This window comes from Hippopotamus amphibius, chromosome 4 (genome assembly GCF_030028045.1).
Source record: "Hippopotamus amphibius kiboko isolate mHipAmp2 chromosome 4, mHipAmp2.hap2, whole genome shotgun sequence".
Classification (NCBI taxonomy): Eukaryota; Metazoa; Chordata; class Mammalia; order Artiodactyla; family Hippopotamidae; genus Hippopotamus; species Hippopotamus amphibius.
Genome location: NC_080189.1, coordinates 117920051 through 117942162, shown reverse-complemented (window position 1 = coordinate 117942162; position 22112 = coordinate 117920051). Strand labels below are relative to the sequence as shown.

The 22112-nt window shown below is 47.9% G+C and overlaps 1 protein-coding gene across 2 annotated transcripts in view; it reads left to right on the top strand.

The window, feature by feature from the left end:
* The first annotated feature begins 2684 nt into the window (after positions 1–2684).
* The window catches only part of CCNY (cyclin Y), a 122059-nt gene continuing 102631 nt past the window's right edge, over positions 2685–22112 (top strand). Inside the window, exon 1 of one of the 2 annotated variants that reach the window (XM_057731093.1) lies at positions 2685–3217. In XM_057731093.1, coding sequence (XP_057587076.1) covers positions 3064–3217 — 154 coding nt within the window. In that variant the 5' untranslated portion in view covers positions 2685–3063. The remainder of the gene's footprint in view (positions 3218–22112) is intronic. The other variant, XM_057731092.1, reaches the window with a different exon arrangement.

Here is a 22112-nt window from a genome sequence, read left to right as displayed (position 1 = left end):
TGGTTGTCAAGGGGTTCATCTAGAAGACTGGATCTGCTGGAATAAGTTTGTTCTATTGTCTCTGTACACTGATGCAATAAATCTCCATTTTCAAAAGCTGGAAGAAGAGTTGCTGAGTTTAAGGCTTGGCACACTTTTAAAGTAACATGAGGGGTATGCATTAGGAGAGCCTGACGTTTTGCTAACCTTCTCCCAGTTAACCTGGTGTCCTTTGGCTTCTAACACAGATTGCACCTGATGAAGGGTTACTACAACTAGGTGTTGTCCCCGGGTGAGCTTAGAAGCCTCATTGACCAGTAGGACTGTGGTCGCTACCACCTGTAGGCAGCTGGGGCCTCTAAGGGTACTGAGTCCAGTTGTTTTGAAAATTAAGCCACTGGCCTTTGATCTGCTCCCAGCTTTTGGGTCAGGAGTGCTAGTGCTATTCCTGACCTCTCATGGATTGGGTGAAGGGTTGGTCTAAATGTAGAAACCCCAGTGCTGGTGCCCTACTCAACTTAGTCTTTAGGGTTTCAAAGTCCCACTGGTGATCCCTACTCCACTGAAGGGGTTCCCTTTCTTCTCTCTTTAGAGCCTCATATAGGGGTTTGACTATTAAGGCCATAATTGAGAATCCAGATGCACCAGAACCCAGCCATCCCAAGAAAGCCCCAGAATTGTCCCTATGTGGTTGGAGATGGTAATGCATTAATTGCTGTTTTCTGATATATGGCCAGGGTTCCCGTGATGGGTGCTAAAGCAAACCCTAAATACTGAACCTGTTGTTGTGAAACCTGAGCCTTTTTTGAGAGACTTTATATCCCCTTTCTGCCAGGAACTTTAGGACCATAACAGTATTCTGATCTGAATCTTGCTTTATCTCCCTACTTAGTAATAGGTCATCTACATATTGTAACAGAGTTCCATTTTTCAGGCTCCGTTCCTTCAGTTCTTTTGCTAATGCATTTCCAAAGAGACAGCAGCTGTCCTGAAAGGCCTGTGGAAGCACTGTCCAAGTGTAGTGAATAGCCTCCAGGGTGTCAAGTTCCCTCCATTCAAAGGCAAAAAGGTACTGGGAGTCTGGATGTGTAGGGGGACACAGAAAAATACATCCTTGAGGTCTAGCAGAAGTATTGAGCACTCCTGGCGTTTAGGTGAGGAGGGTGTATGGGCTTGGCACCATTGGGTGAATGGGATGGATGACTCATTCTTTGCTTGTAAGTCTTGCACAAACCGGTATCCCCATATACCCGTTAGGCATTCGGACAGGGAGAATTAGAGAAGGGGACTGTCAGGGCCGAATGAGCTGGGGTTGTAGGAATTTGGTAAGCAGAGGTGGGATGTGTCACCCTCATACCTCCACCCCAGCCTCAACACCTCAGACTTTAAAGGATAGTGCCTCTTCTAGGGGGTATTTTCCCCCAGGCTTTTTCTCTTTCTATCAGGGGACATGCTTTGCCTTTCCTGGTAGATCCCAAACCACAGGATCTACCTCTTCCCCAATTTCTTGGGTCATCTGGGGCTACTAACAGATGCATTCTCTGTTCTGATTTTCTGCCTTCTTGGACCTCACCCTGTTCTAAGAGTATACTAGCTCCCAGCTTATTTAGCAAATCTCTTCTGAGGAGGTGGACAGCCCATTCCGGCATATACAGAAAGGGATGAGTAATGATACCAGAATCGACCTCACAGGTAAGAGGTGGGGGGAGTAAATCGTCTTACCTTTGGCCGCCCATCAATCCCATTACAGTACAGTGATAGCTGGAGACGGGACCAGCAGGCCAAGTCGGGTCAGGGACACCCACCACTTATCCCAACAAATGGCAATGATACAGTTCAGAGCATGGAGGTTTTTAAACTACATACTAACAAATGTAATAAACTTTACTGACAGAGGGGGAGAACAGTTAAAAAAAAAAAAAGTTAAACTCGTCCAGAATTAGACAAAATCATGTTTACGCTGCCTTTGCAAAGCAAGACGTACACACACTGCGGATGCTAGGTATTAGTTCCCTTACTTTTCTTTCCAGTTAATACCTGCGTCCGTCACTAACACTTCGTGTTTCTGGGTCTCAGTGTCGTCAAGTGGAAAATGGGTCGCGCCAGGTTTCTCCTGTTCAAAGCGTTCCGTCCCCGCGTCTCGCCCCAGCACGCCTTCTCTGGCCACCTGGGAAAGGTGGGAGGGTTGTTTCTGCCGCCTTACTCTGTCCCCCCTCCCCCGGCAGGCGAGGGTGCAGCGTTGCAGTGGGGTTGCGGGGCGGGGACCACTCTCCAAAGTCCCCACACGCACGGCCGACGGCGAGGTCGGAGGGACAGGAGGGCGGGCGCTACTGGGCGGACCTGACGGTAACCTGCGGGGATCACGGCGGCGCCTGGGCCCGAGGTGCGTTCCGGGCCCTCGACAGGCGGCTCAGGACAGGAGAGCGCCCCAACCCTCCCCGGCCGCCTCCCTAGCGCTTCAAAGAGAAGAGAAAAAGAACCCCCACCCCGCGGCCCAGGCGCAGCACGCACCTCTCTCCCCTGCACCGGTTCCCCACGACGCCACTGCGCAGCCCGCGCGCGCGAGACCCGCCCCCTCCTCGATCGCGCATCCGCTTCCAGGGCAGAGGGCGGGGCGGCGCCGGGTGGGTGGGGCGCGGAGGGCGCTGGGGGCGGGGCAGCCCCAAGTGGGCGGGGCGCGGAGGGCGGGGTCGGGCGGACCAGGTCCAGCGTCCCCGCGGCCGTCCACGCCCAGGCCCAGCGCCGCGCCGCGCCTCGCCGCCGCCCGCGTTCCCGCCGCCCGCGGCCGCCCCGCGTCCGCCTCTCGTCCCCGCATCTAGGGCGGCCGCGCCCCCTGAACCGGAACCGCTTGTGCGGCCGCCGGCGCGGAGCCGGGCCGACCGGGAAGCGGAGGCGGCTGCGCGGCGCCCGTCATGGCGGCGGCGGGGTGAGCCGGGCCGGGCGGCCGCAGTCGCGCGGGCGCGGGCGCTCCTCCGCCGCGGACAGGCCGCCGGGCCGGGCGAGGGGAGCCGGGCCGCCCATGGCGAGGCCGCGCCGCCGCCGCCGCTGCTGACCCGGGGCCGCGCCGGGGCCGGGGCGCCCGCCATGGGGAACACCGCCTCGTGCTGCGTGTCGTCCAGCCCCAAGCTCCGCAGAAATGCCCACTCGCGGCTGGAGTCCTGCCGGCCCGACGCCGACCTGAGCCGCGAGGACACGGGCTGCAACCTGCAGCACATCAGCGACCGGGAGAACATCGACGGTGAGGCGGGCGGGCGGGCGGCGGTCCCCCCGATCCCTCCGACGCCCCGCGCCGCCTGAGCGCGCGCCCCGCCCGGCGGCCGTTGCCCTCGGCCGGCCTCCGCGAGCGGGCCGGGGTCTTCGCCCCCGAGAGCGGGCCGGGGCGGGGTCCAGGCCGGACTCCGGCCGTCTGTCCGGCGGAGCCGTCCGTCGAGTTACGCGCCGAAGGGTGAGCCCGTCGGTCCTCCGAAAGGCGAAGGGGATGGGGACCCTGGGCACGGCCGAGGACTGGGGGCCTGGGTCAGCTCCCCGGAAACTCGCAAATTGACTCCACTTTCTGGCCCTGACCCCATTTCCACAAAAAAAACTACCCCCCCCCCCCCAAATACCAACAAGAGAAAGCATCTTTGAGGGAGAGGGTTGAGAGATTGCAGTCAGATGGCTTCACTAGAATGCTTAAACATTTTTTCTTTGCAGTATTATCACAGTGATTTGCAGACAGCTTTGGAATAAGTACCCTCGTTTTTGCTTGGGGCTGAATTACAGTCCTGTGAATTTCCGATTGATTTGAATGACTTTTGGTTTGGACTGGTGTTTGTGAAGGAAGTTAAAGCACTGATCGCTGCACCTAGCAATGGTTGTTTATTTTATTGGTCTTACAGTATCTTTATTAGTACTATTTTATCAGTAAGCTACGTGACTTAATATCTATAGATGGGTAGTTTATGTATCATACAGTTGATGTAATTTTGACTTAAAAAATTTGAAATTGGAAATATATTTTTATGACAACTTGCCTTTTTTTAAACTGAAATCTTTTCGCAGCTGATGTGGTTGAACGAATCTGAAAAGATTTCTTGTGTGAATGAATTGGCACAACTCTGTCATAATTCATTCTTGTCACTTTTAGGATGGCGCATTCCATCTAGTGTGCAGAGCCAAATTTAAACTCTACCAAAGGGGAGAATTTTCTCATCGTTTGGCCTCATTTATTTTCTTCTAAATAGTAAATTCATCTTTTTAGGACAACAACTTTATTAAATGAGTACCATATGTAAAAGAGACTAATACAATTTCTGGTTTATAGTAGGCACTTAGTAAATTAGGGTTCAGTATGACATTTCCAGTGGTGCTATTTTAGACTTCCATTGTGTTGACCTACTCTTTAGCTGCTTTTGAACTGCAAGCATTCTTTATTTTTAAATTTATGCGTTTAAAAGCATCTGGAAGGATATGAAGCCCCGTCTATCTTGATCATTGCTATGGTCCCAAGCACCAGAAAGAAGTGTCCAGCATGTAATAAAAACTAAATATTGTATTTGAAAGGAGTGAATGAATTACTTTGTTGTAGAAAATCATTACTTAGTCCTATATAATGTTGGAACATTGGAAATAATTTCTCCCTTATGTTGTGCCCTAAAACTGGGTAGAGACATTGTGTTTTAAATAATGGATTAAAATAATACAAACAAAAGGAAGACTCACATTTCTTAGACCCAGGCTGCATGCTGTTATTGACTATAGTAAGGAAATGGGAAAACAGAGGTAATTGTAATCAGCTATTTGGCAATAAGGCTTAGAAGGATTTTGCCAGAAAAAAATAGAATGGTGTTGCCTGTTCTTTCATTTGGAAGAAATCTAACTTTTGGTCATCATTCGTTTTTGAGAAAGCATTTGGAAGACCACCAGCTCTAGTTTTGGAGGTTTGGGGTAGTTTGAGAGACTATAGAGCAGGTTAAGAGGTTTTCTAATCTGAGCTGTAGTGCCTTCTCACCCCATATTGGTGTGATGTTTGTTTTGTTTTGTTTTAAGATTTTTATTATTTATTTATTTATTTGGCTGCATTGGGTCTTTGTTGCTGTGCACGGGCTTTCTCTAGTTGTGGCGAGCAGGGGCTACTCTTTGTTGAGGTGTGGTGGCTTCTCTTGTTGGGGAGCACGGGCTCTAGGCGCACAGGCTTCAGTAGTTGTGGCTAGCAGGCTGTAGAGCACAGGCTCAGTAGTTGTGGTGCACGGGTTTAGTTGCTCTGTGGCATGTGGGATCTTCTTGGCCCAGGGCTTGAACCCACGTCCCTTGCATTGGCAGGTGGATTCTTAACCACTGCGCCACCAGGGAAGCCCCAGGATAATGTTAGTTTAAACCCAGAAATAACTACTTCACTATTTAAACAATGTACTGTCTGTCACATTCAGTCAATAATACGCATAGTTATCTATTCAGCTGTTCTCAACAATGTCAATTAGACCAGAAATCTAGGACTGTGCTTTGGTATTAGCATGTGTAAAGATCTCCAGTTGATTCTGAGATGCAGCCGGGTTGAAAATCACTGGCTTTTTGATTCTTGGAAGTGTTACTGTTATTCAGGAGCATTTTCCATGGAAATTCATTGTGTCAGAGGCTGGGAAAACAGAGTAGATTTGTTTAAGTTGTAGGGTATAGATGTACATATATATCTGTATTTTAACTTCTGATTGTTAGATGATTAGTAAACATTTAAAAACTGCATTTCAAGAGTTCTTGGTTTTAGTAGGTAACAAAAACTGAAGTGCCTAAGTACCATATTTCTTGTGTTTTGAAAGGCCTTCCAAACAGCTAGACTTGGAAAGTTCAGAGAAGTTCACGGAGCTGGGTTCTTTAGAGCCTGCTTCCTTAGAGCACAAAGATATGAGGTTCATGTTTTCCCTGCCCAAACACTGCAGGTAATGTTTGTAGAATTTCAGTGACTGCGTTAGGCTTCCATGACACCCACGGGCACCTTGCCTGCCTTTGTATTTAGTGTACCTTAGGTTATTCCTGTTTTAGAAATTTATATTAGACTCATCAGTTACCTAGGTATGACATCTGGTAAAATTATTGTGAGATTGAAAAATAGCAAAAACATTTAGCGACAATGCTGGTAGTAAGTACAACCCTTAGACACATTGCTTACTCTGTGCTGGATGCCGCTTTGCTGCTTGACATCAGCTCATCCGTTTAGTCCTCACAATAATCCTGGGGGTAATATTATCCTTACTTTAGGACTGAGAAATGAGGCAAAGAGGAGAAATGACTTGCCTAAAGTCATGGAGCCAGGAAACGACAAGGGGAAACTTTCCATTTTTGCTTGACTAGCCATCAAATATTAACTAAATATTAACTAGTCTGGGGTTGCCTTCTGGGGTGGGCTGTGTGGCACTGCGTCATATCCATGGTTTCTCTGGGAAGGACTTCCTCCATCTGTAACACTCTGGACTTACCTGATTAGATTATTTTGTGAGGGGAGAAGAGGAATGGACTAAAGAGAATTTAAAATTCGGTGAGACCACATAAATCAGGATAATTGTAACGTCTGGAGCAGAGTGTCATTTTGGGTTGACAGACTCAAACCTCAAAGTGATTGAGAGCCACGTCATCCAGGGATCAGCTGTCATCCTTGACAGCCCCATAGCTGCCTCATCTCATATCGAGTCTCCTAGGAAGGCATGACTCTCTCCCTTCAAAATATACCCAGAATCTGACCACTTCTTTGGTGGAAGCAGCCTGACTGGTCTCCCTGCTTCTCCCCTTCCCCACCACAGTCTGTTCTCACCACAGCAGCTATGCTGAGATCCTTTTCGGAATCTTAACACATCACTCCTCTGCTCAGAAAACTGCAGCGACTTCTTACGTCACATGGGATAAAAGCCTTACGGTGAACTTGACAATGGAGTCCTTCCAGGGGACTCTGAGGCCCTTTGTGATCTGCCTGCCCGCCTCAATCACTAGCTCTTTCCAGTCACACTGGCCTCCTTCAGTGCTCTTCCTTGAACACACCAGACATGCTGTCACTCCAGGACCTTTGCTCTGTCCCTCTGCCTGGAATGTTCTTCTCCATGTGTCCTCTTGTCCAGCCCCCTCACTACCTTCAGTCTTAGTTCAAGCCTCACTTTTTCAGTGAGGCTTTCCCAGTCACCCCACTTTAACATCCGTCTTGTCACCCCACCAGCAATCCTGATATACATTTTGTGCACTAGGGTTTCTTTATTGCATTTCACCTATAGAACATTGTATACATATATACGTATGTACTGTGATAATAACTATACTCTAGCATGTAAGTTCTAATAGAACATTTTTGTTTTGTTCATTGATATAACCTGAGTGCTCACAATAGTGCCTGATACCTTGAAGACACACTCAAAGTATTTGTTGAACGAATGCGTGAAACCAGCCACTGAAGGACATCCGAGTCAGAGCATCAGCGTGTGTGTTGGTTGAGTGAGAGGAAGCAGAAGGATAGGGAATGAATCGGACTAGCAATAGTGAAAGCAGAGTGGATGTGAAACTTTTCGTTTGGTTTGCATTTTAACCTGAGAGGTAAGCAGATAGGGTGACGTCCTAAAAATGAAACTTCAGAAAGATTTCATAGCGTAACAAAAGAAAAAAACACAACCAAACTGAAAGGAAACCATGGCTAGTGGAAATGTAACAACGTGGTATGTTTAGTCTTATTTCCCTGTCTGTTCAGATGAATGGCTTTAGCTGTGGTCTGACGTCCGTAAAGACGTCTGTAAGGGTCAAAATGAAACTAAAATGCTTCATAAACCAAAAAGTATTAGGTAAACATATGTGATTATGAACATAGCTGCTCATGGTGACTTTCTTGTATTAAAGGTGAAATGTGTCCCGGGATATACAGCACTGGTATCTGAGCCTCCCGTGGCCTCATCCCAGGCCCCCGAGGGTAGCTGGGGAGGTCCACTGTTGTGGGGAGCAGGGTTGGGGGGGAGGTGGCAAGAGAGCAGTCGCAGACCTAAGTGCCTGTTCGAGGTATAAGCTTGGACTCCTGCGGTTGGTTTCTGTGCCGTCTGCAGCCTGTGGAAATTCATCTCTTCTGTGCTCTTTTTCTCTAAGCTTTCCAGCCTGACGGGGCAAAACCATGCCTGTAGACTTCGCTTCCAGGCTAAAATTTATCAGCAGTGCTGCCTGCAAGGTTTGTAAAGATGCTCCAGGTGTGGGCTGACGGCGTATGGCAGTGGCTCTGTGACCTCCACTCATTTCCTCCCTAATTCAGAATCAGGGCATCATGCGCCCGCCCCTCACTTCACGGAAGAGGAAGCTGAATCTTGGAGAGGTGTAGACCCTTGTCCAGGTCATGCAGATCCTGAATGAGGGTAGGGAATCTCTTCACATCTTTCTCCTCGTTGTATAGGAGAGGTAATTGAGCCTTAAAGGTTAAGAAGTGTGCTCAAATTTCCACAGCTACTTAGTGGTTGAGTTGGGGTCCAGTCTGTCCTCACTTGCTAGAGTGTCACACCTCAACTGCCCTGTGACAGCTACTTAGGGAGGAAGTGATCTGTGCCTGGCCCACACCTGCCTTGTTTTCAGAGATTCAGTCATTGCCTGTGTGTTTTGGTTAACAGTACTTTGTGATTAGGATTTTTACTTTTCTCCTTTTTGAGAGGAGTGGAGATTAAATAATTTTGTGGGGTAGTAGATTTTCTCACCCTTTTCTGCAAAGCTGATTGTCTCTGTCATCTTAAGGAGATGAATTGCTTTCACGGTTCTGGCTAGATGAAACTAACAACACAAAGATTAAATCCATTCTTTTCCAGGAAAGGGCAGAACCAAAAGGAAAAATAGAATGAGAGGCAAGCCACGTGAGCAGCTTTGAAATCCTGTTTTAATCGTGCAGGGTCAGAGATTTAGCTCCAAGCATATAGTGTTGGACTTACTTTTAAGGAAGCAGTGTTTGGTGTTTTTCACAAGAGAGCTATTGACAGTATCATACTTTTCATACCTCAGAGTACAAGTCCTTTAACAATTCAACATCTAGGTACCCAGGGTAAGTCTGTGGCAGCACCAGTTGATGGTAGAACCTCTCATGCTTTTAGTATCATTTTCAGCTGGTAGCTGGGAGGAGGGAGAGAGTTCACTCTCCCTGTAGCCTTGTGTGTCATCGTGAAATGTTGAGTTTGTTGCTTGGAGTCTTAGGTAGGAGATCATTTCCTCTCTGTGCTCTAAGACCCACTGTTATCCTGTGCTACCGTTCCTGAAGAACAAGGGAGGGCTCTTCCTGGAGGGTTTACAGAATGTGCCTCTGGCTCTGAAGGTGGTGGAGGGCAAAGCGCAGGAGCCCAGTCATCAGGAGGTCTGTGCTCTGGACATGACTCCGCCTTTGCTGTGGGACCTCTGTCCTAGTGAGCCTCACTTTCCTCTCTGTTTAAAAGAGGGTGCTTAAAAATACTGCCTTGACATATGACCCGAGGGACCTAAAATGAGACTAAGATGCCTAATAAACCATGAAGTACTAAATGCACGTATGTCCTTGTGAACATAGTACTCATGTTGATTTTCTTCAATTAAATATGCAGTGTGTTGCCAGAGCTCCAACAACCTGTAGTTGAACTTTCTGTAGCCAGAGGAGCCAGAAGCCAAGGGGCTCATCCTGCAGACACATCAAGCATTCATGGTAGTACTGGAAGGATAAGGGAAATTTTAGAGCTGGGTGGGATGAGGTTATACAGAGCTCTGTGACCTTTGAGTGGAAGCTTGCTGGCAGTAGAATTTGGAATAGAAATCATCCTCTTTCTAGCCTTTATTGCCCTTCTGGGTTGCATCTTTCCGAAGTCACACCATGATGCCACGCAGTGAGAATGGAGTGAGTGTTTGAGACAGCTTCCCTGACTCCTGGGGATGCCCGGGCCCACCCACCCAGCCAGCCAGTGTGCTGGCTGCCCACGGAGCCGTAGTCCGGGAACGTAGCCTGTGCCGTGACAGAGAGGGTGAGGCCAGGGATTAAAAAAAAAATTCTTCAAAGAATAAGGTTTTTGAGGCATGCATGCAGGTGCTTAATTATGTTAAAATACTGCTTTAAATAAAGGGGAATTGATGGGCTGAAAAATAAGCTCAGGAAGCCCTGGGCAAGTTTTTGGGGGTGGTTTGTGCCCATTTCTTTCAAGGAAGAGTCTGACTGTCTGGGTCCACAGCTGCAGAGAGGTCAGAGGAGACCCTGCCCGCTGTTCCCTTGCTTGGCCGCTGGTGGCTGCTGGTAGCTGTTTCTCTTGGCTCCCTTCCTTTGCTTCTTCTCGGAGCTTCTTTTGCTCTTTGCCAGCTTGGAGAAAGGGGTGTGCTGAAGCTAAAATCCAGTGTGGTCGGCCAGACAGCCGACAGATTGGCAGGCTCCTCAGTCATCAAGATTTTGCCTGGAAGGTCTCTTGGTGGCTCTGAGAAGAGGGGTGACCTTAGGGATGGTCAGCTCCAAACTGCTGCACGCTGGGCTTCTCTGTTGCCTTGCTGGGGAGGTTACGCTTAAATACTGGAGTGGAAAACCCTGAAATCCTTTATTCTGCACCTTTGTCAGAATATTGACATTCTGTACATCAGTTTCGACTTTGTAAAGAAACTTTATTTTTTCGTATGGCTCAAAAATTGGACTGAAAGGCAGTCCTAAGAAGAGGGTTCTAAAATATTTGGGCAGTGGTAGCAGGTCTAGTCTCCCGTGGTTATAATACTTTGATTAAAAAAAAAATTGTTTCAACCTGGTTTCATTGTTCGATGGACACGTTCCCTGGCATATGTAATTTTCATTCCTGGGTCATTATTTTGTGGTCTTCTCCCCTGCTTGGGCTGTACAGTGGGGGCTCACTGGGTGTAATAGATGTGAGTGCCATGCTCAGCGGAGATGTACCAGCCTCCGTAGGCATGTCAGCTGGCTCCTGGTACTGAGAGAAGTACAGCTGGAGTACACTAAAGATAATTGTTAGCAACTGCAATTACATCCTTGCCAGTTTGCTTTGTGAGCTCTGCAGAAATCGTAGTTGGGTGGTGAAATGCAAGTCACTTCTATTTTGGACACCTCTGATTATAGACCTTGTGACTAAGGGGGGCCGAATAGGAAATACTGTGCATGGGAGTTCATATGTAATATGGCTGTGTGTTGCAACACTGTGTAGTGTTTGAAACATTTTGTAAGGGAGTGCATTCTTGTGGATGGATGATTCTGTTCCTGGTGTGGAAAGAAGCTACTAAAGATATTGTGATTATATTTGGTAAACTCACTGCAGATTTAGCATTAATCAGGGCAGTGAGTGAGTGATTGGATAGGTTAAGAGGTCTGTCATTCACCTCAAGAAAAGGTTTCACTCCACATTTAGAATTCTGTCCAGTAATGAACCTTGGCTCAGGACGCTAGTTGATGACAGCTATTCCATGAAGTGTAATCGTAATGGTCCTTTGAACTGTCTCTGGTTTTTAGTTGTGGATCTAGATTTTGTATAGTTGTTTACAAGTCCAGGTTTTAGGGCTCCCTGTGTGTCCTGCCAAAATCTAGGCGCAGAGTCGAAGTCGCGACACTGTGTTTAAATTCAGCTTCAAAAATTTCAAACTCACAAATGCATCAAGCAGTACTTTCATTTATAGTGAGCATTACTTTTGTCAGTTTGTGTGGATAATCTTTTTTCCCTCAAGCTATGTGTGAGTGATGGGCTGTTATTTTCATGCGTCGTTCTTGTTGCTCCTTTGCTTGAAAGGCATTGGTAAACGGGGAGCGTTGGAGATTGCCTTCTGTCTTCTGAGAGCTAAAGCCGATGAAGAGGGACACATTGTTCATTCACTTTAATGTTAGCATACATTTGACTTTTCTTAAGATAAATCTGATGTCTAACTTTCTGTTTCTTGCATTCTGTCAGAAGTCTGGAGGAAGCACAGCAAAGCTGGCCTTCAGAAGTGTGACTTCAAGTATTAACCTTACAGCCCTGACCTGGAGGAGGAGAGCACGTGTGCTTGCTGTGCACGCTGCCCTCTTCCGTGGAGCCCCGGGCGCGGCTGCAGGCCCCGGGCGCTGTGGAATGTCTCCTCTGCAGCAGGAGGGACGCTGCTCGGTCACTGGCCCCCGGGTGTTGGCGGTGCAGAATGGGAACAGAGTGTGTGCAGCGGGGCTGTGGCGGCCCCGCTGGTGTGGGGGGTGGTGGTGAAGGGGGACCCAGTGTAAGACCCCCAAGCAGGCACGGCCCCCAAGGGTAGTCCAGGAGGGGTCAGTGGCTTTGCTCCTGGGCCATGTTGGGTGCCTCATGCGCTTGAGAATGACTAGGACTGGATGGCAGGTGTGGCTGTGGTTTTCAGAGTCAGTGGGCTTGGTCTGCTGGGAAGAAGCCCTATGGGCTTCTGTTGTGGAACCAGGAGACGGTGGACAACTGGACCACATCGTCTTCTCTCATTTCACCAAGAATGTTCTGGGAGGAGCCTTTGTTGAAGCCTAAGTTGGGTTTTTTGAAAATGACTTATTCATGTGTCTGGGGTAAAGTGGCACTGTGACAGGAACAGAGGGAAGGATGGAGGGAGTCGAGGACAGGGTGTGGGGACAAGAGGAGAGAGGGTGGAGCCGACTGAGCGTGGGCTGCAGCCTGCGAGGGGACAGCTCTGTCTCCACGTAGGCCCAGCTAAGTCGGCCTCGCCCTGGCCGCCCAGCCTCCTGTGGCCTCGGGCTGGATCTGTGTCTGCACTTTGGATGCGGAAGGTTGACAGCCCAAGGCACCGAGCAAGCGCTCTCCCCACCGTCTGTGTCTGGAACATGATGCTCGACGACACTACTGATGTCCAGCAGAGAGGGACCCCAAACGGATTTTCATGGGTTTCTGTCTTGCTTAGCCATACTCAAGCGTGAGAGAATGTTTACAGAGACTGGCTTCTTGGTGTGAAACTCAGGGACACGATCAGTAAAGCAGGCATCCTCAGTGAAGCTCTACCAGGTCTCTCCACCTTGGCGTGGTTGACGTTTTGGTTGGGATGATTCCTTGTTGGTGGTGGGGCTGCTCCGTCCGCCCACTGCAGTGTGCTGGCAGCATCCCTGCCCCCACCCCCCAGGCACCAGTGCACCCGCAGCCCTGGTCCTGGCAGGCAGACGTGTCTCCAGACTCTGCCAAATGTCATTTCCCCAGAGGCCTACTCCCCTCTGCCCCTTTTGAGAACCGCTGAGCTGCAGGCTCTGTGAGTCAAGGTGAAAGAAAAACTAACTTTGTTGCGGTTCTGCACCTTCGTCACTGTCACACATCGAGGCCGAGGGCAGGCCTGATGGGCCCCAGGGACACCGTGTGAGTGACCCCGCTATTTCCCCACAGGGCTGCTTTCTGTGCTCATTTGGACTCCTCAGCCCGGGCACATGCTCTGATGTGGGGCTCTTCGTGGTACTGGGGACGGAAATCTGTGCCCGCGACTCTGACGGTGGTGCTGCCATGGTGTTCTGGGTGCACCTGGGCGGCGTGCAGTTCCTTTACTCAGATTAGAGAGTCATGTGTTTTTCCTCCACACGCTGTCTCCTTTTCCTCCCCCCCTTTCTTTTTTCCCTTGTTAGTGTAATATACTGAGAGGCAGTTTTATTTTTTTACTTCCACTTTAAATTAAAATCAGCTATTTTTTTGTGTAGATTTTTCATATTTTATTAGTACAGCAGGCTTTCCTTTGAGAATCTGTTTTGAGGAGGAATATAAAGATGGTCTGCTTAAGTCGGTAAAGCTCTGATCTGACTGTTTTCTGACGTGGCTCTGGCTTGGTTTGAGTGCTCAGTGCAGTTTTGTATTTTGGGGGGCCTTTTCAAATCTCATCACTGCAGCTAGGTGACCTGACGTCCTTAGGCAGGCAGTGGGTGAACAGAAGCAATGTTTAATTCAGGGTCTGGTATTCAAGGTCATGCTTAGTAGAAAACTTTGGGGGAACCCCTCTGGGTGTTGTGTCTGTGTCTGTTACACAATAAAGGAAAAAAAGTTTAAGGATGAATCCATTTAAGTCATTTGATTTCAAGAAGTTTCTTTACCCAAGTACATCACTGCTGTATGAGTTTCCTGAAATTGAGGTTTAGAAATTCAAGTCTTGGTGTGTAGCTTGCCTAGGTGAAGAAAGCGCCAGAAAACGTGGTGGTGCTGTATTCCTGAAAATTAAACCTTGCCTCTGTGAATATTTGAACCCAAAATGTCAGTCCCTTAGTTGTAAAACTCTCTGTAAAGATACAAATGGAAGTGGTTCCTGAAGATGAAGATGTTCTTCCAGAGCCTGAGGGTTGCAGGTGGACAGTCAGCGCCTGCTGTGCCCGCGTAGCACAGACCACTGGTTAGGAAACATTCTTGTTGTCAAGGGGCAGCTGTGGATTAGAGAGGTAGTGGTCAGCACCCTTGTTACAGAGCTCAGAGGAAAGCTGGCTGTGCCTGAGCCTTGACTGCAGTATTAAAAAGGCTCCTGGCGGTAAGATGGGAAGACCCAGCGGTCGGGGCTGGGACTGCTGGGGGGGTGGGGTGGCTGCCTGTCTGCGCACGCGCAGCGCCATCTAGCAGCACCATTGGGAGTAAGGATGAGCCCTTGGTCCACGTGGCACGTCTGGACGTGCCTCAGAGATGAGCCAGGCGAAGGCAGTCAGACTTCGGTCATTTCCTCTGTGTTCCTCTGTATTCTGAGGTCCCCCACAGTGACCTTCAGTGTTGTTTTTAGAGTGAATCCGAAGTTTAAGCAGGCCCAATACATGCCTGTGCGCATGAAATAAGAGGACTCTCAGGGGAGGAAGGTCTGGCCTTCCCCAAGCGAAGTGTCTTAGTTCTTTCAGCTGCTTTCACAGGCAGGTGGTTTAGAGAGTCTGTTTGCACAAGATGAAATATGGCAACACGTCTTCTGTACCATTTACATGGGGGTGCTTAGCAGGTTGTGGGGACCAGGAATGTAACTCTGAGGCAGAAGATTATGATTATAGAATATTTTAAGTACTTTGGTTTTAAGCTTATAAAACAAAACCATGGGACAAGATGAACAGAAGTGCTTCTCACTAGGTGCCCTTGCAAGACATTTTTTGGTGAACAAGTAACCAGTATATAAAGGGGTATCCAGTATGAACTTGAACCCTGATCTCTTAGTGAAGAGCAGCCCAACAATTTATGGGGCCATTTCTCATTATACGCCTTGGCCAGGTGGGTGCGATCACTAAGGTCCATGTTGGTTCATGTTGTTTGGTTTGCTCCTCAGGGTGTAAATAATTTACCTGATTTTCAGGTATTATTATAAGACACTTGGTGTATAATGTTTTGGCCTTCATTTCACTGGTTTTATTCCAGAAAGTCTACCTAAAATACACAGCTCTCGGTACCATTTTTATTCTAAATGACTGTTATTGTGGATGGTGGGATCAGTGTGTAGGGTGGCTGTGGCTGCAAAACTGATCCCAGAGTTCAGGAGTGGTGACAGTTGTTTAGTTTGGAATTCTCACTATAGGCAAAAGAGGCCATGTAAGCAGAATGCTAATGCTGTGAGGAACTAGACAAGCTGAGAAGTTAGGGGGACTTCCTTTCCTTTTAAACTAACGTGTAGCAAGTGGTAAATTCCTTGTGAGGAAGTACTTCTAGAATGTGTTCTCTTCAGCCGCAGAGAAGCAGGAGTTGGAGAGAAAATGGAATTCAGTAGCAAGTGTTGGCTGAGAGATGTCTGTTCTTCATTACTTAAAGGGGAAACTGGTGGTGCTTGTGATGACTGGGCTCGGAGCCCTGGCTGCCTCGGGCATTGTACAGCTATGCTGGCATTTTGTACATGAGCGGGAATTCGATGCCCCCTATTGGTGTTTAAGGTTCAGTTCTTCTGCAGGTCAACAAATATTGGTCAATCCAAGTACTAGTAAGTTCCAGATTCCCCACTGGATGCTGTCAATGCAAAGATCCATGTAGCTTGGGCTTTGCCCTCAAGGACTTAGTGATCCTTTAAGGGAGACAGATATGCAAATACGTGATTACAGTACTGTAGATAGAGGTAGAAGGGAGGCTGGAATGATGAGCTCTGTCTTAGGTGGTGAGGGGATGTGGTTAGGGAAGGCTTTGCCAAGGCAGCCTGGTGAGGGCAAGAGGAGTGGGAGTGGGAAGGGGCAGGGAAGGGTGCAGGGAAACTCTGCTTCCGGAAGATCCTGCCTGCATCAGGGCATGAGTTTGTTTTGAAGTCAGTCAGTAGGTAATGTTGAACTTGTCGGTGGCTTAGTCCCCAAATATCTTATTTAATGAATCGTGCTCATTAGGGGGACGTTTGTTCTAAAAGATTTCATAATGGGTGGATATGTGTTGGAGAGCAGTTTCTTGTGTATTTTGCATATACTCTGGATTGTGAGAAATGATTACTCGAAGTTGTAACGTGGAAGACGGAGTAATGTCTTGAGGACTGTAAAAGCAGTGTGCTGTCTTTGTTGAGTATGAGAAATTAGCCTTCACAGCATCGCAGAGCACTCCTGCCGTCCAGGACCCCCGAGGTCCTCATGCTGCAGGTCAGGCAGCCGAGCTGCTGGGAGGCTGCCCCTCAGCGCTCCAAAGCTCGTTCTGGGTGGTGGGCAGGCGAGAGCAAGTCTCCTGATGGGCTCAGAGCCTCTCACACTGGTTCTTGCCACAAGGTTAACTATTCCCCGAAGGAGATTAATCTTGACCCACCTGAATGTTCCTTCTTACATGATGGTAATCGGAGTGAGAATTATGTCTTAGAGAATTGTATCAGTCATCAAGCTGTGTAACAAACTACCCCCAAATTCCGTAGCTTAGAACAACAGTATCCTCATCTCTCAGTGTCTGTGGGTCGGGACTGGGGCACAGCTTAGCTCAGGGTCTCTGATGGAATTGCAGTTGAGCTGTCAGCTGGGGCTGTGGTCCTCTTAGAGCTCAACCAGGAGAAGAGAATCTCCTTCCAGGGCCTCAGGTGCTCGCTGGCTGCTGGCTGTAGACATCAGTTCCTTGCCAGCGTCTCCAGGGGCAGCTCCTACCATGGCAGCTGACTCCCCCCAGAACACCTGATCTGGGAGGGCAAGAGAGACCCCTAGGATGGCAGCCACAGCCTTTCTGTACCTGAATTAGAAGTGGCGTTCCATCATTGCTCAAGTCTGGCCCATACCCGTCGGGACAGTGTTACACAAGAGTGGGAATACCCGGAGGTGTTTGGGGGGTTATACTGGAGGCTGCCTACCACAAGCATTAAACAAGATTCTTTTGCTTTATTTATCAGAAGTCCACTAAAACTGCTTAAGCAAAATGGGTGGAGAGTGCGGGAGGGAATAGTTATTGCAAGTACATGAGAATATTTCATGGAAGGCAGGGACCAGGAGCATACCTGAGTCTCGTAGGGAACTGGAGTTGGGAGTTGGACAGCCTGTAGGAACAGAGGCAGCTGTCTCTTCAGTATTTTACTTTTAAATTCTCTTGTCAGGTTTAGTTGGTCTTATCTTTTTCCATATCTCAAATTTATTTTTCTGTCAATTTTTATTCTCTATAAAATACCTTCTTTCTTTCCTTCCTTTCTCCCTCCCTTCCTCCCTTCTTCCCTCCCTCAGCGTTAGGACCACAAAAGACTGACTAGAATCTCAGTGTTCCAGTTTCCCAGGAGAAGGGATTGCTTTCGCTCAGCCGAGCTGATGGGGTGGCTCCCTCTGTGCAAGGTGTCCAGTCAGCTGTGGTGGGTGAAGGTCAGGGTGGGGGTCTGGACATGACTGCAGAAGCCTTACCTCTGCTGTTGTGGAGATGGGTGGAAGGGTGAGGTTGCAGGGGTGGTAAATGGTTGGGGAAAGCACATTGTAGAGAAGGGCATTTGGAGATAGTTTTATTGGATATGTATTTTTAAAATCCATATTTAAGTTTTCCCTATTAGGAAAAGGAATTCACTAGTGGACCTAAAATGAATGAATTTGGATAAAGCCCAAGTTAGGGATAAGTCTGCAAATAGTTTTGAAAAGAGGAACCGTAGTAGAAAAGCATGGTTATCTCTATTAAGAAATTAAAAAACATGTTTTTGAGACATCTGTTAATTTGAAAGCTGGAAAACTTAGTAGCTTAGTTACTTAAGCTACTGTTTCTCTCTGGCTCTTTCTGAGCTTGCCCCTTATAAATTACAGGTTTATCCACTTAAAAAAAATAATGTTCTTATACTGTGAACATCTGTCAGCTTTCCTATCTTAGATTATTTTTTTAGCAGTTTATGTAACTTGAAATAAGCGTTTTTGTTCTGTTCTAAAACTGCACACTTAAGTGCCTTCATAACACTATGTTTTTGGTTTTAATTGATTTCAGTAGATTATAAAGATGCACACAAGCTTTTTATTGACATTTCTGCACACTTGTCTACCTTCATAGCATTTTAAAATGCTGCACACTTTGACTTAGCTATAAGAAGTTTTGTGTTATAAGGATAGGAACTGAAAACCTTTCCTAGAGGTATTTTTCTTTTTGCTTTGTAGACAAGCTGGTTGGTTGGTTTTGAGTTTTGTTCTTGGAGGAGTTGGGTTTGATTTGAACAGTCCAATAGTAGCAGCAATTAAAGCAGATTAATATGTGGTGAATACATAAGCTTGTACATCTTAGGATGTTGCTCTGTTGGTTAAAAATTGAAACTGGCAGGATGGTCTCTGCGAATGCTAAGCCCTCCCACGTCCCTAGGTCGGGGGTAGCCTGCAGGGGGCGTTGGCACAGGTGGGTGTGGAGACCCAGAGGGTATTCTGAGTGTTTCCAGGTCCACTGATGTCTGCAAGGTGTGCTGGCTGGTGCTCCTTTGGAAAAGTCTGCTCCTACTCTTTACCCTAGTACATTCCTCACACAGTACTCCGTTATTGGAGATGTAGATTTGGTAATCACGCTGCTATTTCATGTTGGAATCTGGTAGGGAGAAAGACTGTGTACTGCAGTTGCTGCATCTCTGGGAAGATGCAACAAGCTTCTCCAGCTTCTTCTTCTTAGTGCCTTCTTATGGTCCATTCTCTTCAATCTGTTCTTATAATCCAGCCTCTCTCCCCCTTCCAAACGTGGAGTTGGTCACGTCCCGCTGCTTACAACCCCACTTGGCTTCCATTGGGGTCACTCAGACAGTCTTCTGCCCACGCCCCTACCAGCGCACAGACCTCCTTCCTCATTTAGTGACTGCTCAGTGCTTCTCAGACTGCCAAGCCTGCCCCATCTCAGGGCTGTGCCCCCTTTATTCCTCCTGCCTCGTGTGCTCTTCCCAGGCTGGCTCCTGGGCAGGAACTCAAGCAGAGAGGGGAACCTTCTGCTACTGCCCAGTCCCAGCCCCATTGCCCTCTGTCAGCTTACCTTGTTTGCCTGTTTCTTATATGCCCTGCCCCATGCCTGCCAGAATGTAAACTCCAGGAGGGTAGGCACTCTGTCCATCTTGATCCCATTACCTAGAACAGTACTTCGTGCATAGAAGGTACTCAGTAAGTATTAGAATGAATAGAGATAGTGCATTCATTTTACATCTAATAAATGTCGTGTGATTCTTGACCTTGGTATTTTTAAAAAGCACAGGCCAGTTATTTTGTAAATTACCCCTTTGTGTGGGTTTGTCCAATGTTTTCTCTTGATCTGTTCAGGTTTTGCATTTTTGGCAAGGATACCACAAAGGTGGTGCCTCATGTCCTTGGGCACACGTGTCCTTTTCCATCCCAGCTCCGCTGATGTTGATGTTACACTTGGTTAAGCGGTGGTGTTGCCCAGGTTTCTTCAGCATAATGCAGCCTTAATTACTAGTAATAAGTAACTTGTGGGGAGATGAGACTATATAAATGCCCCGTTTCTGATCAGTGTTTTCTCATGAGCTTCGGTGTCCATTGGTGACTTAGCTCGTTCTGCGTTTTGGGTAGGCATCTATTGTGGGGGTGAGCTCTTCCTTCTCATTTATATATTTGGAGCCATGGATTCTTATTTTATTCAGTGAGTTGCAATATGTTCTTATTTTTTTTGTTGCTCAGATTGTCCCAGATTTGGTTGGTGGGAGCCTCTTCAAACTGCAGACTGGTTTCTTTACCAGCTGTGTCCTTTTGGTTTGTCCTCCTTGTTCCTTGAACACTTACTTAATTTCTGGCAGGATATTTGCCTTTTAGAAATAATTTTTCTCTTACTTTGGAAAAAGTTTCCCCCTTAAGAAAAATGGATGCGATACTTTCCTTTACAGAATGTCACAGTACCATCAGTAGCCCATCACAATGCCTCAAGATGTGACCTTAAGCAAGTCTCTCCTTATGTAAACTCACGTGATTTTTTTCCTTGCTGGTTCTGTGAAATCAGAGCAGCAGCTTATCTGCTGATAGATAGCTCAGGGACAAGATGGTTGAGTGAGATGTTGACAGTATATTTTGAGTACTGCCAGTGTGTAAAGCCTTCTGCCCGGAGCTGGAATAACTGAAGACAAGCCCCAGCTCTGCTTCCTAGGGTGGAGGGTTTAGTGGAGGAAGATGAGACTGTCTGTGCATAAGAATGAGTGAGGTCGGAAAGGTGGACTTTGGTAACAAACGGTCCTCTTTACCTGCTCATGCATGCAGGCCAAGGCAAGGCCAAGGCCTGAGCCATTTGACCTCTAAAGATACTGACAAATCACTTTCAGATTTAGATTGTTGATTACCTATACAGACAAAGGAGCCGGCTGCGTCCCATAATCTCCTCCCTAGTGGAAGGGGCAAGGGTGCGCTCAGAAGTCTCTTTTATAAGGTACGAATCCCACTCACGAGGCCCCACCCTCACGTCTCAAACACTCCCAAAGGCCCTGAGCTGAATAACAACACACTGGGCACGAAGATTCCAACATGTGAACTCTGGGGAGACACAGACTCTGCCCGTGGCAGAGACCACCTCCCATCAGCCTCCACCTCTCTCTGTGGCTGTTGAGAGACAGGTCCTCACGGACTCCTGGGTTCTGGGGAACTATGGTGGCAGTGATGTTCTGTTACAGCAGCCGAACAGCCTGAGGCAGCCTCCTGGCGCTCTGCAGGCCCCCTCCTCTGTGATCTGGGAGGGGCATAGGTGTTGCTGTGGGGCAGATCAGCTGCGCCCTGCCCCGTGGCTGTGTAGATCAGGGTGGGGTCACTGGGGCACTGTGGCGGAGCCATTCTTCTGCACTTTTCTGCTTCGTAATATGGTTGACACCTCCATACGGATATAGTCATGTGGCCTCTGAGTGTCGCTTACCTGGTTGTTCCATTTCCCCCTCGCCCTGGTCCACCTGGCTACACGTCTGTCCTGTGATTAGCTCTTGTGTGAATCAGGCTGTCCTTGGGACCTTTGTTTCTATCTGTGCTATGTTTTATATCCAACCTATACTCACAGATGGCATTTGAGAATTCTAGGTCAGGCATCCTGAGTGCCACGTTTAAGAGCATCTGGTTTGGGTAGTAGGCTCAGCTGGACAGAGTGGCCCAGGAAGCTGGTATGTTGGACCTGTGGGAGCTAGATGCGACAGGAAAGGGCTGGTGCCTGTGGGCTCACTTGGAAAGCTGGAGGTGGGATAGGGGTCTTGGAAAGAAAGTTATGGACGCGCCCTGCTGTCACATCCCCCAGCCCCAGACAGACTTTGAGTCCCTCAGAACACCCACCCTGCCCACCCGAGGGAATGAATGGAGCCCCCTTGGAATTTAGTGCCCCAGGATGTAGGAGAGGATTCAGAGCTGACCTTGGACATGGGAGGATACTGTGTTAGTGAATGGAAACTGGAAAAGGAGGAAGAATTGACCTTGAGGAAGGAGAGGGTAACCTTTTGGGGCATAGGCAGGTCTCTCTCAGTGTTAAGTGATAATTAGTTTTTACAAAGTTCATTTTAATATATTCCTGTTAAGAATGTAATTTTCTAGGTCTAGTAATGTGAAAAGATCTGAATGTTCTCATCCTCAGATTGGTGTCAAAGAGATGATGAAAGGATCCAGATTTATAGTCATTCTACTTGATGAAAATGTGTGTTTACAGCAGCTCTTGGTGATTTGGGATCCTTTGATCTCGTTTCTCATATGACTTCTGGTCCTTCACCCATAATTCAAAACAAGAGAGAAGGCAAGTAGGGGTGAAATTCAAATATTCACATTTAACTAAAGGTTCTTTTGATTATTCCTTTAAGTTATTCAGGCTAGCATGAAAGAAAGTTGACTGAATTTTATGTCCTGTTTGTCCCACGTGTAATTTAATTAGATATACCAAAAGATTGCTTTC